This window comes from Mytilus edulis, chromosome 3 (assembly GCF_963676685.1).
Source record: "Mytilus edulis chromosome 3, xbMytEdul2.2, whole genome shotgun sequence".
NCBI classification, from domain to species: domain Eukaryota; kingdom Metazoa; phylum Mollusca; class Bivalvia; order Mytilida; family Mytilidae; genus Mytilus; species Mytilus edulis.
The window spans coordinates 18,417,809-18,436,924 of record NC_092346.1 but is presented as its reverse complement, the minus strand read 5'-3'; the positions used below and the strand labels follow the sequence as shown (position 1 = coordinate 18,436,924).

The 19,116-nt window shown below is 32.0% G+C and overlaps 1 protein-coding gene across 9 annotated transcripts in view; it reads right to left on the bottom strand.

Annotated features, from left to right (window-relative positions):
* LOC139515940 (kinesin light chain-like) overlaps nucleotides 1-14,912 on the bottom strand; it is a 47,640-nt gene extending 32,728 nt beyond the window's left edge. For 4 of the 9 annotated variants that reach the window (XM_071305711.1, XM_071305714.1, XM_071305712.1 and 1 more), the window contains exons 1-3: nucleotides 14,614-14,908; nucleotides 9,359-9,423; nucleotides 733-976 (exon numbers count right to left, since the gene is read on the bottom strand). In XM_071305711.1, the coding sequence (XP_071161812.1) occupies nucleotides 733-976; nucleotides 9,359-9,405 (291 nt within the window). In that variant the 5' untranslated portion in view covers nucleotides 9,406-9,423; nucleotides 14,614-14,908. Of the gene's footprint in view, nucleotides 1-732; nucleotides 977-5,158; nucleotides 5,298-5,480; nucleotides 5,581-5,794; nucleotides 5,905-9,358; nucleotides 9,424-14,613 lie in introns of those variants that run through there. The other 5 variants (XM_071305716.1, XM_071305720.1, XM_071305715.1 and 2 more) reach the window with 5 other exon arrangements.
* Between the last annotated feature and the right edge of the window lie 4,204 nt (nucleotides 14,913-19,116).

Here is a 19,116-nt window from a genome sequence, read left to right as displayed (position 1 = left end):
AACGTATTTTCAAGGATATAAATGATTGTGAAGTGAAAAAGTTGTTACAAGTTCATTTGTACAGTGGTTAAAAAATAGAGGCACCCAACTTTTGTTGATAATTAAGGGGTGTGCCCTGAAAATAACTGAAGTGAAGTTTTGATCTTATTACCAGATCCCTATTCTTATCTTCATATCTTAGCATCACATCAGTCAATTCATTCAATATTGCCAATAACTGCCTACATAAGCAATCCTAAAGTCTTCAAAGATCCTAGACTAGTCCTTAAAGGACTTGGACATATATGTATAGCTAGTTTGATAAACATCCTAGATCCCTTGCTTTATAAAAAAAATAAGGCTGATTTTTATCGCGCAAAAGTGACTAAAGCCCTCAAAATCCTAGCTAAAACCCTGCATTAAATTTCTTTACTGCATTTATTTTTTGAAAACTGATAAAATTCTAGGATGTAAATTTAGTATAGGACTATTTTCTCCAGCTGTATAGAATGTTTCCACCATGTCATTTAAATTTTTATTTTCATGTTGTTGGGTTGCTGTCTCAAAGAGGTACACCCAATATCTCTTTTTTTTTTTTTAAATCATCTGTCCAGGCACTCCACCTTCCTCCACCAATAAAAACTGACTGCCACAAAATATCAAAATAGTGTTGAAAGTGGTGTTAAACACCAATCAATTAATCACACATTTCAATATGTAAATCAAACCTAAATATGTCACACAGACACTCACCTGTGCCTCACTAAGTCCTAGTTCTATTGTTTCTAGAGACTTTTTCAGCCGGTTGGTTTTTTCTTCGGTAAGGTTGGTGTCGCCATTTTCCCGTTTTATAGATTTCATGGAGGTAAGTAATCCATTAAGAATCTGATGGTGCTCATTTTTAAGAGTTTCTAAACCTTGTATAATTGTCTTTGTATTAGAAGTTATATCTTCTTGTGTTACAGTCGTCATTTTGGCGATTTCTTCAATCTTCTTACTGAAAGCAGAAAACATGACATGATAACATACGATTTTTAAAACAACCAGAAACAAATTTCCACAACAACTTTTTGACACTGTAAACATTCTTTCACAAAAAACAAGATGGCAAATATTACCATGTTCTCTGATGTTGTGGTCACTTTATTCTCATATTTCCTACAACCCTACAAAAAGTTTGTACAACCCTCACTGCTGATTTATAAGTCATCCTCTTTCTTCCATGAATTACTAAGTACTACCCTTGATTAATGTTTACAACTTGTTATCTACATTGTATATAAGTTCAAATGTAACACCCTTATAATCAAAGATCTAGTTTAAGATAGTGATACTCATAGAACATTTTAGTTCTTGTGATATATATAAAAGTTTAAATTATCAAACCTGGCTTACAAGTTTCTTCATATCTTACAAGTACATAATTTCAATTATTCATTTTTTTAATTGTAAACTTTCAAAATTTTCACTTTGCAACAATAAAAATGCAATACAATATTTTGTAATATTTCTTATTTTATTTTTAACCTATGAAGAAACCACCTGTAAATAACATGAATAACAAAGTTTCATGTTATCTTTAGCTAGATGGAAAAACTTTCATTGATACTGTGGATTCATTTATTTTTGAGGGTACCAATTTTGGTTGATTATGGAAAACTTGCATGTTCGTGGATATTTTATTACATGGTTTTGATGCAGTTTACAGATATATAAGCCTTTAGCAAATATGTCATTCATGGAACATTTAAGTTTGTGGTTGACCTGTACCCATGAAATCCATGAAAATTGGTACTCGACGAAAATTAATTAATCTACAGTATATTTAAATTGCTTTAACATGTTTAATATGGATTAGAAAGAATAAAGCGAACATGTACAATGTATGCAAGACAACAATTTTCATAAAATACTGAATCTAAGAAATAAGGAATTTATCAAACTTATAGAAAATTTATATCTATTATCTTTTAAGGATTATTAACATATAAATACTTCTCAAGTTTTCCATTTTGTTCATTACTGAGTAGCCCTTCTGTCCTTTTCAAAGGTTATGCATAAAAAGATTTTGCCCAGTAACCCAACTATTATCTTTTATATTTTATCATAACTGATGATGATGATATCAACTACTATGAATACACTTACAGTATAATATTTATAAATTCTTGTTATGTTATAAACTATAGACATTATATTTAACATTAATCAAAATTTTTTTCTTGAATTTCATCAGCAAAAATCATTAAAGTTTCTTCTTTTATTAAACCATGGCCTCAATTAATGTGTCTTCTATTTAAATACAGCATCATTCTACCATATACAAATGTTTTATCAACACGTTAATCAAACTTCAAGAACACAGTGCAAAAATACAATATACTGTAATACAAATCAACATTTAACAGTATATTTCGACTATTGTCATAATAGTCCAATTTTCCAATTTCTACCATCAAGTGTTTCTCCATCATAGATTATACCTACCAATCAATGAACTGTTTGTAGAGGAATGTAGACAAACATTCCACACCTGACTCAGGTATTGATTAGAGAAATGTCCCAGCTTAATTACATGCAAACTATAAAACAAGTTTAATGGTCCAATCAATGAATATTGTCATTTTCCTAAGTTTGATTTGATAATTGTATTTTTTCATCAATCCTTTGTTAATAATTATATAACTTTGTAATTTTTGGAAATGATGTTTGTGAATTTCTTTTGAGCAATTGCCTTCAATCTGTTGCATACCTGCCAACTTTTGAAAATGCCCATGGGGGTTTTAGCGCGCAACAACAATTTCAAAGTTTAAAATTCTTTGCAACGACTATTTTGCGCGTGCTGTTTTGTAGTCTAGAAAAAGTGTCATATTTGCATGATTTGTAAGATGAGCTTACATCCCTTTTTTTAAAGTTTATTTGCATGATTCTAGTTATTATATCAGCAGAAAACATGAACATGTAGCTGTAAGACCAGGAATTATTTTCATGTGTAAGGATACTAAATAGTTGTTGACTTTTCCAATTTAAAATTATACACAAAGAAGGACCTTTATCAGGTTGGGAACAACACATAGGGATCCCCCCTCAATGTTAGGACATTAAAAACCACTTTTAAAGTACAATGGAGCACACATTCATATGCATATTATTTAAAGAAACTTTTCCCAAAGAACTATACATCTTATGACCTATCTGGTATTATATGGTCAACACATGTCCAAGAATTTTGATATGTTCTTGGACTTATATCTTCTTTATTATTCAAAATAATAGGACTCTTCATTTAGAAAAGCTGTTCCAAATATAATGTCAGAATTTCCCATTTTAAAGTTAATAAATCTACATTTTTCTATTTTATTTTTTACAAGAGTGACCCCTTGACTAAGGGTAGTCCCTCATTTAAAGGATTCCTCAAGTTGATGTGGGTGTGGGGGTCCATGTGAAAAATAATGAATAGTACATTATACTTTAAATGATTGAATACATAAATGAAATTATGTTACAGCAAGTGTATATGTAATGTCAATACATTAGTGAATAAACTACTATTTATTATATTCATGGTAGTACTGCATCATTGAAGTTTGTCAATCAGCCATGCTTTTATTCTTATTCTGTGTAAGAACCTCCTTGCAGTTGAAAAATCATTTGCCATGTTCACGTTTTTACATCAACAAACAGTGGAATACAACACAAGTTCAATATCTAGCATGTTAAAACAATCTTGAGAGAAAACGTTTTTGATTGGCTGATTAATTTGATCATGAGAAACACACAATTTGATTGGCTGAACACGATTTTCCTCCATTAGACACAGTTCAAAATCGGGAACAACAATATTTTTCGTGTAGATTTTCACCAAATCGTGTTTTAGAGGGTTTTTCAGGAACACGATCGTGCAATCGTGACTAAGGGTCAAAATCGTGTAGTACACGCCTAAATCGTGAAAGTTGGCAGGTATGCTGTTGTAAGCCTTAAAGGTATAAATTGGAACTTGAATTTTTACACAACTCTGTCAAATTTACATTATAATATGTTACATATACATTACAACATAAATTTACCTCAAATGGATAAAACTTGCTAAAAATGGAGGATAGAAGAAAACCGAAAGCACATAGGTGTGGATTATTATCATTGAGAGGTCCTTAATTTTATGGATTTGATGGGTAACAAAATGATTCAGTTTTCAACAAATAATTATTTTTTAACAGAACATGGAAAAATGAAAAATAAAGTCCTTATCAAAACCAAATTAACTTCAATAAATGAAATGCATACCCCAAAAAATAGATGAATCCACATTATGTGCTTGAGTTTGAGAGACACTTATCTTTTATGGGGTTAACATAAATTCATGTATATGTAGTTTCCCCAATGATAATTTGTACACAAAAATATTAACAGTAAAATTGGTCCTTTGACCTTTATAAAATGTCTTCAAACCCACAAAAACTAAATTACCATCCCCTCCCAACTCACGAAAAAAACCTTAAGTGTAATTATACTCAAAAGAATATTAAGATGTAGTTTGATAAATCCAATGCCCTCATGAAACTTTTGCAAATATATATAATTGTAAATGCAAATTTGACCGCAAATTTACCAAAAAAGATGTATTATGTTTAATATCATGGTTATAAGAATTATGGTATTTGACAACCAAAAGCATAGACACATTCTCAAATTTTCAAAGTAGTTTTTTGTGCAACTTTTATTTATAAAAGTCCTCAATGGTGACAGGTGTTGCATAATTTTCAGACTGATTCCCAGTCTATCATTTGGTAACAGACATTTTTATCCGTGCAAACTAGGACCAGCTGACATACACACAAAAGCAACTTCAGTGAAAAAAGTCAAGATTCGGGTTATAACTGATTAACCTAAAACAAATGAAATTATTTATTGAGTATACATTTACCCTAACATTTACCACGACTTTTCAAATGAGAACAGAGAATTTATACTTTAATCGTACAAAATTAAGCATCTGATAGATTAAGATCTTTAATATACGGTACCGTTATTATACGCTTAGAATATATAACAAGCAATCATTTTAAAATATTTGCTAGTTTTCAGACCTATTGGTCAATGCTCTCAGTAATTTATTATTGCACAGAAAATGGTTTGCAAAAAAAGTATAAAAAAAGCATATTCTCTGAAAGTATCTTACTATTCTGGCCTTGTTACACAAGTATTCAGTCAATTTCAGAAAGACTATTTATAACTTTCTTCCACATATATTCCATTTAAACACCTTTACTGTTCATGTGAAAATCAACAAACCATGACCGTGACAACAATATGGAGACAGCTGTTTCTTAATCCCGTCAAGAATTCTTCATCATTTATACCTTGTAAATAACCTGAAATCTATCCTTTAACCATCTTATCATTAACACCCCAGGTGAAGAAAAAAAAACCGAAAAAGCCACTCAATTAAAAACCTCAATCAAGTAAATATTTAACAAAAAGTGTTGGTAGATAATTTTTACCTGAGATTTTAACAGCAACAATATGAGTCAACCTCGGCATCCATAAAAAGATGACGCCACAAGTTTTATTTATTGATCCGTGTTTTATTTTCATCTGTTGCAGATTTTTAATCTACATTTGTTGTACCTTACTGAATAGTCTTCATTATTATGTATTGTATCGACTTTCTGCTCTGGTGTACGAATCAAATGTACCCTTGTATTCTCGAAGATGATCTTCATAATGAGACAAAATATATACATATGATTATGAAACACAGAACTGATTAAATCTTTGTAAAAAGTCAAAAATGATGAAAAAATGGAACACTTACATTCTATATGCCTTCATAGTCTCGGTCGCCATGATAATTTCCGTAGACATTTGTAATTTTAGGACCTACTACTTTTTTACACTAGCAGCATCCATATTAAGAAGATATTCTAGGAAATTTTGGAATGTTGTATTGATTTTAGAAATCAGGGGATTCATGCGTTGTTAGAATCAACAAGTCCCAGTCAAAAGACAAATATAACACTAAGGTTAACTTTAATACATGAAATAATGTATTACTTGTCAATTTAAAAGACAACTAATCATTAAATTATCTCCATAAATGGTTAAAATTTATCAATAAGCTTGAAATTAAGTACCAGACTCCCCACTTTATAAATAGACTCTACCAATATGGAGCCAAACAAGAATATACAGAAGAGTATTGATTTTCTACAAGAATCATATTGATTCCAAACATCAATGATGTCATCCATTGAATAATTTATTCTATAAATCTTTTGTATGTATATCTTATGTATTCAAGGTCAGAGGGTCAATCATTATAACCATTGTGTCTACTTCCTTTATAGGCATAAAACCGTATAACACCCCATCATCAAAACATCCCATAATGACTTCGACCAAAGGGCATTTGTCAACATACATGTAATTTATTAACATGAATTGTTGTCATGGACAAACACAACATTCATCCTACGAGGAACTGTTGCTATGGACAAGACAGAAATAAACATTGAAATATACATAAAAAAGATTTTTCCAAAATATGTTGTAAGATTTGACATGGATTTTGTAACTAATTATAACAGATTCAAATTAATGGGAAATAACTCAATTTACATTAGCAATGATAAGAAATCAAAAAGAGTCAAGTTGAAAAGTATCTCTGATATTACCAAATAAAAACAAAGGGCAAGCTATTTGTAATGCTTTCAAAAGAATAGCTTGGGGGCCCACTGACTGCCTAAGAGGGAGCGCGATCCAATCATGCTTCAGTGATTCCCTATATAAGCAACCAAATTTTTCGCAGAAAAGGAGGGAGTGGGCCCCCTTAAAAACTATATAAATCCGCCTCTGCGGATGCCCCACTCGCACTATAATTTTCTATGTTCAGTAGATCCTGTTTTATTCTACACTCGTTCTATTTGAGCAGTCAAAATGTGTTGACTGTATATTTCTATGTCATATACAGTCACTGACCTGATATCACTTTTTCTCATGAATATTTAAATAGAAATTGCCGAAATTATAATTAATTATTCATAGGACCTATTCAACCTGTTCTTGTTTCCAATGTATACAACGAATCAAACTTGTTACCTTTGCATTTTTTAGAAGAAAAAAAACATATTTCACTTGCATTGACTTCATGTTAATATTTTTGGTTTGCAAGCTATATATCATTATGTTTTATGCTTATTGTTGATATTTTAGTTCATTCTCAAATAAACTTGTTCATCATAAATTGCAGGTTTCAACAGGTAGATGTACATTTCATTGTGCTGTACATTTCTCCGCCTGCATGATATGAGGCCTTTTATAAAAGGGGGAAGTTTCCCAATAGTTAAATCAAATAATAACATATACACACTTAACAACAATTGAAAATGTACTCTTTTAGATTGCAGTATAAAGACAATAATAGTGCATTGACTTGACATATCAACGATATAAGAATTCGGCCCGAAATAGGGGAAAAGCTCTGCATAGCCTCGCATTTCCCTGTTTTATATCGTTGATTTTTTTTAAGCCAATGCACTATTATTGTCTATATAAGGGTAAAAAATCTAATTTACCCTGAAGTGGGCACTATTATTTCTATGTTCAGTGGACCATGAAATTGCGGTCAAAATTCTAATTTGGCATTTAAATCAAAAAGATCATATCATAGGGAACATGCACACTAAGTTTCAATTTGATCGGACTACAACTTCATTAAAAACTACTTCAGCCAAAACTTTAACCTGAAGCGGGCCAGAAGGATGGATGGATGGATGGACGGACGAACAAACAAACAGAACCACAGACCAGAAAATATAATGCCCCTCTCCTATAGAAGGTGGGGCATAAGGCATGAATTTGCATAAAGGATACCACAGAACCCTATGTCTTGCCTGAGCGCTGTCATGGTAAAAGTGTAACATTGATCATTGACAGCCAAAAAACTAAACCAACTTAACAATAAAACAAAGAAAATGTATTAGTGTTGCTCAGTATCATTATGCTATCTCATGATTTTTTGAAAAGTATTTCCATAGTTTAACCACAGTGGCAAGCTTAAGTAAGTCAATTTATAAGTATTGTTAAAGTTTCCAAAATTTTTATAAAGTTTAAAAAGGTTAATGATTTTTAAAAAAGATGTAAATGTGAATCACAAGGACTCATCAATTTCACCATTTACAAAGCGGTTCTCTTAATGACAAAGGTATTTCTGACCAATCCGCCTTTTCATAATATAAAGGACTATGGGTAATCTCATTGTTATTACACCAAAATGAAAATAATGTTACGTCATTGGATGGATTTCCATTGTTTAGAGCATTCTTAACCAATCACACAACGTTTTGTTTACGCTTTTTTTTAAATTACCCATAATGCATTAGATTCTAAAACGGCGAATTTTGTCTCTAAAATTTGTAAAAGAAAGAAAAGAATCAGTTTTAACATTGGAGAAGGTAGTCATAAACATGTTATCAATTTACTGCTAAAATTATCAGTACCAAGAGAATCAATGAATACTCCTCGCAACATACATGTATCCATGTAATATTTTGTATAGCAAATATCATTAACCTTCCTGTAAAGTTATTGAGGAATAGACGTGCAACCTGGAAAACTTGAGCATCAAATTTAGGTACATGACATACACATAAAACATATTTGTCACACATGCAGAATGTAGTCCTCATAAAAACAATCGATTATCGACATGTATAAATATTGTTGACTTACAAAAAATGTACATGTACAAAATGTACTTTGCTTGATAGTTAGTAGAATACTCAACCTCAAAACTTAACCAAACACTGATCAATGGTAATATTGTCCAATCAAAGTCCAGTTACTCCAGTATATAGTAAACAGACTGAAACAGACTACCTACCTGTTGTTTACAAACATCCAAACAATCATAGCAAGCAAGTTGATCAAATGTTTGCTTTGCATGCTTTTATAGACATGCTGTAACAAACTAAAAAGGTATGGGTAATAAACCTAGCCCTCTCATTAATCCCCGGAAAGATGAGCCATTCTCATAATGATTGTTCCAAACGAATGTAAGGATTTATTCAAAACCTGTTGCTGCAACCACTTTATTATATCAGATTTTGTGATAGTTGATTAAAACAATCATATGATTATCAATTTGTTCATTATTCTTTAGTATTTTTCTTCATGCTGTAAGTCTTCACACTGAACATTCTGAAATCTACAGGCTCGAAACTTATTTTTTAAAATTTTATAATTAACTTATGTTGGCATGTAGAGATGATTTTTACAGGCCCTAGAGAAATTTTAAAAGCCTGGGCTGCTGGGCCTGTGGTTCAGCATGAAGACTGCTGTCGTAGTGCTGATGTTAAATAAAATACATAAAGTTATTTACCCCCTGTCTTCTGTAACAGCTTCTGGTGAACCTTTTGACGACTCCATGCTACATGCAATTAAAATCTGAAAATTAACAAAATCACTTAAAACCATGCATTGATACATTGTACATGTACATTCAAACAGAACAAACCATTTAACAACATAATCATTCTATAATAACATAAAATGTATCTATAAACAGTGCTAACATGCTTTAAGATATGAATTTTATCTAAATATTTCACAAATTTATAAAAAATATTATCTTTCTTACTTTTCTTCAGTCCTACACTTAAATATTTCAATTCAAATCAAAAAATTAAAACATTGACCCTTAAGTTCACAATAATTTGTAATAAATATGGATGTTTTTATTTAACTCTCTAACATGTCCAACATCTAAGAAAAGATAATAAACAAGAGTGCACACACTGAAATGTCTCGCCTTCTTTACTAATCATTGATATTATGTTGATAGTCCTAAGTATAAAGCTTTATTACAACTGTCACATAAACTTAACATTAACCAAGATAGCTTAACAAAGACCAATGAACCATGAAAATGAGGTCAAGGTCAGATGAACCATGCCAGGCAGACATGTACAGCTAACAAAGCTTCCATACAACAAATATAGTTGACCTACTACTTATAATTTAAGAAAAATAGACCAAAACACAAAAACTTAACACTGTGCAATGAACCGTGCAATTGAGGTCATGGTCAAATAAAACCTGCGGGACTGACATATAAATCATAATATATTCCCATGCACCAAATATAGTTGACCTTTGGCATATAATATTAGATAAAAAGACCAAAACTTAAAAACTTAACTTTCAGCACTGAACCATGAAAATGTGGTCAAGGTCAGATGACATCTGCCCGCTAGACATGTACACTTACAATCATTCCATACAACAAATATAGTAGACCTATTGCATAAAGTATGAGAAAAACAGACCAAAACACAAAAACTTAACTATAACCACTGAACCATGAAAATGAGGTCAAGGTCAGATGACACCTGCCAGTTGGACATGTACACCTTCCAGTCCTTCCATACACCAAATATACTAGCCCTATTGCTTATAGTATCTGAGATATGGACTTGACCACCAAAACTTAACCTTGTCTACTGATCCATGAAATAAGGTCGAGGTCAAGTGAAAACTGTCTGACGGGCATGAGGACCTTGCAAGGTACGCACATACCAAATATAGTTATCCTATTACTTATAATAAGAGAGAATTCAACATTACAAAAATTCTGAACTTTTTTTTCAAGTGGTCACTGAACCATGAAAATGAGGTCAAGGACATTGGACATGTGACTGACGGAAACTTCGTAACATAAGGCATCTATATACAAAGTATGAAGCATCCAGGTCTTTCACCTTCTTAAATATAAACCTTTTAAGAAGTAAGCTAACGCCGCCGCCGGATCACTATCCTATGTCGAGCTTTCTGCAACAAAAGTTGCAGGGTCGACAAAAATCACGACAATCCTTGAAAATTTTTGTATCCAAACCAACCAAGAAATAAGATTTGAAAGAAATCAAAAACAAGATCCTTTTAGCATGTTTAGAAAACAGATATCTACCCATTCACAAATATGTCAAACTTGATGGCTCAAACATCACTTCTAAAATTTAGATTCTAAAATCAGATTAACCTGCATGCAGAGGTCTGACTAAGGCGCCGAGTCCATGAGACTGTCCTATACTCATACTCAAGAAAAACCGTCTTGACTCGTCATTTTCATTAATACTACGAGTCTAAAGAGGCATAAATTCAGATTTTATAATATTGTATAAACCGTGACTACATGCATGTACATATAGCATCATATTATATCAAATGTTTCAGAGAAATTTCAATTAAATGACATTTTCTTGATCTACTATGTTTTGAAGTCTAAAATAATAAATTATTTAGTTATACAACAATAAAGTTTCTTCTTATCTGAGTATCACTGTTGGACTCACCATGGCCAAAAATCAATCATGTTTTAGTTGGTACTGTGTCGTGTTTCCCTTATAAATACTGATTATATACTGATCATAAATCATCAATGATCATAATTAATTGATGCTTTCCATTGGCATGGACAGAGATATTTAGGTTGGATTATGACAAATAAAACAAGTGAAACTGCGAAACCCGCAAGTGGATAATATTAATAGTGTTCGGTAAACAGGAAGTTGTTGAGTGATGAATCTGAAAACGCATCACACGGTATAGCTGACTTAGTTAAACCCTGAAACCAAATTTCAGAAATCCATGTATTGTAGTTCCTGAGAAAAATGTGACGAAAGTTTCATGGGACGGACTGACTGACGGACGGACAGACGGACTGACGGACGGACGGACAGACAGAGGTAAAACAGTATACCCCCCCTTTTTTAAAGCGGGGGTATAATGAACAGAATTCTGTATCCTTTCACTACTACATGTTGTAATATCAGAATCTAAACATATTTATGATATACATGTATATGCTGAACAAAATAACATGCAAATAGCATTCAAATATTGTAAATTCAGAAATGTTTGTGTGCAATTATTATTCCGATTGTCGAACAAGTGTCATAAATTAGAATTTTAGGAAATGCTGCATATTGTCAAAATTTAATGAAATACAAGCTTTTCTTATTTGCAAAACCTACATGTACAATGTAACCTGTTGCAAATTTTTGCAGTATTTTAAACATTTTGAATGTACCTGTTTATATCATTTGTGTATATAATTGCCCAAATTGCAATGCAGCGATCATGATTTATAAAAAAATCAGATAAATGCCAAAAAATGTACATGTACTATGCATTATCAGGCCCATTCTACATGTTATAAAATTAAGAGAAAAAAAATAATTATGTCAACATCCACATGATACATTTATCAGTGAGCATGCTTGTTGGACAGTACATGTATAGGCACTATGCATCAAACTTTAATGATTGAATTCAACTGAATAGGCAGAGGCAAAAGTAATGTTACCTGCAGCTTTTAAAAGGGCACTCTTAGAAAGATCTGTGTGGAAACTACACTTTTAAGTTTTAAATTAGGGCACCTATTACATAAATGTAAAGGCAATAGGTAGGGATTAGTCAAATTAAACAATCGTTTCATATATATTCAGGGTTAGGAAATAAAGGTAAGAAATGAATTAGCATGTGTTGCAATTATTAGTGTACCAGCAATGTACAAATGATGTATACTTGAACATTTGACAATAATTTTAAAATGTGTTTTTCTCAAGTATGCTTCTTCTAAGCAATTAATTATAAGATTAATTTAAATTTCGTATATTGTTTGTGTCTTATTACTATTTTTATTAAATTGAACTGTTAGATGAAGTTAATAGAATAAATGTGCGAAGTCATGTATTTTTATCATTATTTCATGATGCACAAATATTATGATTAGTATATATACATTAAAATACAAAATGTTGCATGTATGATGATATTTGATAAAAGAATTTGCCATAAACATCTTCATCTCCAAGTTATGATTAAACAAGAATGTGTCCATAGTACACGGATGCCCCACTCGCACTATAATTTTCCATGTTCAGTGGACCGTGAAATTTGGGTCAAAACTTTAATTTGGAATTAAAATTAGAAAGATCATATCATAGGGAACATGTGTACTAAGTTTCAAGTAGTTGTGACTTTAACTTCATCAAAAACTACCTTGACCAAAAACTTCAACCTGAACTTCGCACTTTCATTATCTATGATCAGTTAACCATGAAATTGGGGTCAAAACTATAATTTGGCATTAAAATTAGAAAGATCATATCATGGGGAACATGTGTACTAAGTTTCAAGTGGATTGGACTTCAACTTCATCAAAAACTACCTTGACCAAAAACTTTAACCTGAAGTCGGACGAACGAACGAATGGACGGACGAACGAACAAACGGACGAACGAACGAACAGAGGCACAGACCAGAAAACATAATGCCCCTCTACTATCGTAGGTGGGGCATAAAAAAAAGCAATTGATTACTAACTCATAATGTAATCCTGATCATACTAACATACTAGATTTCATTCATCCAAATATTGACAAAAATAAAGATGTATGACTTCCTGATGGAACACATGAATTAAATCAAAGAAAACCCACATCATTACCAGGCCACTGTTAACAATAAGGTCTGAAAGATTAACATGCCCGCCCAGTGGAATATAAAAGTACAAAAAGTACCATTAGTAGGCATTACAAGGTGTCGATAAGCATGATAAGTCTAGATTTCAAGTTCAACTGTCTTTTACATGTGTTAAATATCTTTCACTCATGCCAAATTGTGATGATGCAGATTTTACTTGGTATCTAGATTCCTTGACCCAATTCTGAATCCGAGTCTGTTCGCACACTATCACGTTCGCCCCCTTTCAGTTTTGAACCCTACACGTTCACGCCCCATTTTTATTGGTTTTGTGTTTGATAACTTTGTATAAATCAAGCTTTGGCAAGTGTATTACTGTAAGTGTTACTGTATTTGTTATCATTGTCCTAAATTAGATTGAGACAATGTGGTTTTTTTTGTGTGTTTAATAAATCTTAATCTTGTTTTGGTTAAGTGTATTGCTCACTTTTATTTCATTGTTTCAAAATAAAGTGAGACTATGACAACATATTTTTTTTTTTGTGTTGAATAAATTTTAATCAAGTTTTGGTTCTAGTGCATTGCTATGATTTTTTGTTTCATTGTTTCAGATCAAAAGGGCCAAGCTGTTAAAATCTTTTGTGTTTTTCATTTAAAATCTTCAATGTTTTTACTCATACCCAGCTAAACATGCTAAATACATGCAGTTTTTACATCAAATCAACTAAAAAAACAATCTTGATTTTCTAACTATTCAACAGGAATTTTATTTAAAATTGGGTGCGAACGGACCTGGGAGTGAACCTGCGAGATGCGAACATGTAGGGTGCGAAACTGTATTGGGCGCGAACGGACCTGATACCCCTGATTCCCGAACACTCAGGTATTTTTGACACCTGCAACTTATCAAAAAGAATAAGGACCTTAGAGCTACAGTTCCACAGATACTGTTCTGCATGGCCTGAAAGGGTGGGGTGGTTTGCACAAGTCTACATTGCCCTAAAAATAAAACAGGTTTTCATAGTAGAGGCTAGAGCCGATTGTACTTGGAGGCATAACATGTCAACTTAGCATGCTTAAGTTAACGTCTAAGCTAAGTGGATATAGAAATAAATACTTATTGAGAATATTGTCCTGAAATATGTTAATTACCTTAAAATTTTCAGATATGTATTACTATTAAAAATTACAAAATCTATACATCTTGTTGAGCTGGACTTTCCTGTCAGACTTGACAGTTGGTGGGTATTCTAAGTTGCAAATCAACGTCGGCACCAATGTTTTCGGCCATGTGCAGTGGTGTTTTAGCAAAGCTTAAATTTATAATGTCTGTCTGTGTATTTAAATTTTAGTAGAGCTATAACAGCAAAATATAGTGTTTATGTGTACAACTTCACTCCCCACACAAGTAACATGGCCGTTTTCATGAATAACTGGTTTTGATAAAAGACAGATTTTATTCTGAAATTTATAAAAAAAATCACTCAGGACTAGAATCTCTGGTTATATTTATAATCATCGTAAAATGTTCAGTTCCAAGAATACAAAATAAGTAAAAGATCTTAATTGAGGTTATTGGAAGAAAAAAAATACAGTAAGATTTAATAATGCCGTTGAACATTTATTGTAAAATCATCAATCGAAAAGGTATCCGGTCGTTCCGGCCCCAAACCGATCCGGCCCCAAGTCAATCCGGCCAACGTCGATCCGGCCCCATAATAAAATATGAATAAACTATATTGATTTTGGGGGAATTTGTGACAATTTTTAACAGTATAAATAGAATTTGCAAAAAGTGTCCGATGGTGGATGACATCAGGAAGTTAGTGAAGTATTGGAGTACCAGTTAAAGAACTATAGATATATTTTAATATATAATTGGTTTGTTTATTCAACAATTATCTGATGATTGTGAACTAAGGTAATGCCACTCGTAATCACTTAAATCAATCAAATCCTGATTAATTAAAGTTACGTAATCAACAAGTTTTTTATACATGTTATAGTTTGATCTTCTGGTTGGTTGCATTTAAATAATAATTAATTGTATTTTTTTTTCAGGTAACATCATAGACTATCTTTGTTTATAGGTGGTGCGCCTTATTAACCTATACTAGTTTAAACTTAATTTAATAAATCTAAATATAAATAAAATTAATAAAATTAATTATTGTTTTTAACTTCTATAAGGGATTGAGAATTTTCGTTTTCGAGACTTTGGTTTTTGACTTATACTTTTGCATCTAATTTGTAATAAAAGAAAAATACAGTATGGTTGTTATGCTTTCCTTTTTTGTTTTTGTTTTTTCTTCATCTGTGGTTGTAAGTGTTATGTGTTAATAATAACGTATTGTGTCACTTGTTTATATTTGTTTTAAATATGATAGTCAGTTGCTCTGTCGTATTTCTTGAATACTATAGGTAGAATATGTTTGATCAGTTGCCCCAGCCAGTGGTCCCGTAAGAATCGTGTATACTATCCCACGGAAGAAAAAATATTTTTTATTGGGGTCGGATCGACTTTACAAATATATGGGCCGGATCGACGTGGGACGGATCGACTTGGGCCGGATCGACGTGGGGCCGGATCGACCCGATAGCTCGAACAAAAACGGCTCCTCTAATTTTTGCAGAGACCAATGATTTGTATGGTAAATACACATCCTTGTAACATTTTTACAGTTATAATTGTAAAAAGTAATACATTATAATTACCAGAATTTTATGTCTTCGAGGGTCGTCTATGACTTTTGTCATTGTCCAAAACCGACTTAGCCATTGTTTAACTTGATGTATTCACATTTACTACGGTATGCCAATAATTAAGAAATTTATTTTATTTTGTTATCCATAAAGTCAGAAAATAATATTTAAAAACCGTACGGATCATTCGAACAAAAAACTTTAGGTCTAAATTATATTTTCTGATTAAATTTTATAGCACATAGCACTCACAAGAACACTTCGTAGAGATCTAAAACATCACGAACCCGACCGGAACTGTCCCCGGATGGTACACATTAGTGCATGATGCAAGTGTTAACAGCTCTTTCAATTTGTTGGCATCATGTATAGTTAGTTGGTCGTGCTGTTGCTGCGAGGTATACAAAAATTGTACAATTTAAAAGATGAATTTTAAATGAAAGTCATCTATGTATCATCAGATACATATAATACAATAATATCTTTGGTATCATGCACTGCATATCAAGTCAGCGCTTTCGTCACCATACATAAAATGCTGTTACACAAATTCTGTCCTTGTGTGAATTTTTGCTTTAATTGCAGAAAAATATAAAATCCCGTGTTTGGTTTTAGAGCTCATGAACTTATATATTATAGATTAATTCAACCATGTACACGTATTGATCCTTTGTACTTTAATATAAAAAAAAAAAAAAAAGAAGAAAAGAAAATATGGTATAATTGCCAATGAGACAACTCTCCAAAAGAGACCAAAATGACACAGAATTTATCAACTATAGGTCACCGTACGGCCTTCAACAAGTGGCTATCAATACAAGACACAATACTGTGGAAATATATTTGATTATTGTCTATATCTGTAATAACATTTTACAGCCCATTTCATTGAGTGTATAGCTAAAAGTAATATCTTTAGGTCACAGTAAACTACCATCCTTTAAGAGTAGACTAGTCCGATAGAGACAGATAACCAATCTATCGTGTATGTAGGACTAGGTTACTTCAAAAAGAGGGTTGTATACCTTACCTAATAATGACTTCACGGTTCAGCTGGCAAGCAAGCTAACCAAATATATTCCCTGTAGCTACACATTCAATGAAATTGGCTGTAAACTTCTGAAATGTATTGTTGTACCGTTATAGACACTCAAAGTTATGGTCCAACATGATTTCGACACTTATCCATTTTATACATTGCGCAAGATCGTATGCTTTTCTCAGTGAAAATGTTTCTTTTCTTTTTGCATTGCTTGTTTGTGGTCTCATTTTAACATACCTAAACGCCCTGTTAATTATTTTTATGACCAAATGTATCCAGCGAATTCGGTGTAATATTTATATCAAAAATAATCTGAAAACGCCATGGCTAAGAAAGAAAAAGACAAACAGACAAATATTTTTTTTATAGATTTTTATAATTTTTTTTATAGATTAGACCGTTATTTTTCTCGTTTAAATGGTTTTACATTATTAATATTTCAGCCCTTTATAGTTTGCTGTTCGGTGTGAGCCATAGCTCCGTGTTGAAGGCCGTACCTCGACCTATAATGATTTATTTTTATAAATTGTTACTTAGAGAGTTGTCTCATTGGCACTCAACCATATCTTCCTATATCTAAATAATAGTACTATAATAGTACTGGTGGTGATCTCAGATGCTTTGGAAGTTTTAGCACTGATGCAGATCATGCACACATCTGGCACCAGTTGTGTTGCTCATGTTATAACAAACCCGGTTAATAGTCTAATTCTGTGGGATACCTTCGTGAAAAGGGAAAGGGAGTGTATAGTTACTATATATATATATATATATATATATATATATATATATACGTAAGGATTATATCCGATCATCTGTGTAACGGCCAACCAACTCGTGATGGCGTCCGTAAAATTAACCATTTAGAACTCTTGGTTTTATATAGCTTCCTTGTGAGCAGCAACCCTCTGACAGCCAAGGAAATTATGATAGGAAGTACAAATAACAAAGAATTTTAACTTTAAATATTTATTGTTGTTCTAGCATATAGACAAGTATATTGAAGGTTATTTTTGTTAATTTATAATAATTTTAAAAGCATACTATTGGTATTGTTAGTCATCTCAGGAAATCAGATTGTGCTAGAATTTCGTGTCATGCATTTGAGTTTGTCATACGGCTAACTGTTTGGCCTGATGAAGTAAGAAATGTGGCCCAGCTTGGTCATTGGTTATTTCCTTTGATTAAAGGAATCCATCCTATCATACAATTCAAGTTTGCTACTATGCTATTTACAGTTTATTTTACAAACAGGATTATTGGACAGTATTTACAACAACAACTATATATATAGCTGAACCACTTACACATTCAAAAATTATACAGTCAAGCAGAAACTCCATATGATACCTAATTATAATTATACTTCTGACTGGTTAATTAAGATGGATATACAAAGAGCATTCGGTGGAATTAAACAATCATACAAAGGCATCATGCTTACAAGGGGTATTACATGCCAAAAATACCGGTGTCTAGAATATAATAAAGTATTTTTGGAAAAATACCACTTGTAAGCATGTTAAATTTGTACAGAAGCTCAATCGCCAGACATGTCATTATGCATGCAACAAATTAAAACCAAGCCAAACCCTTGAATTGTTCAGAAGAAACAGACACACACACACGATAATCGGTTGGTCTCGTGGTTGTATGTTCACCTCTAGTGCGGGAGATCATTGGTTCTAGAGGGCCCTCATGGGGTTTTTGATTATGTGATTACTTGGCCGTTTTTTTTAATGATTATTTGATTATTAAGCCAAATATTTCATGATTATTTGATTACCTAGGACTGTATTTTTAGTTTATGATTATTTGATTACTAAAGATAAGCAAATATTTAATGATTATGTGATTATATTGGCAAAAAAATGGTGATTATGTGATTACTAGGACCCCCCCCCCCCCCC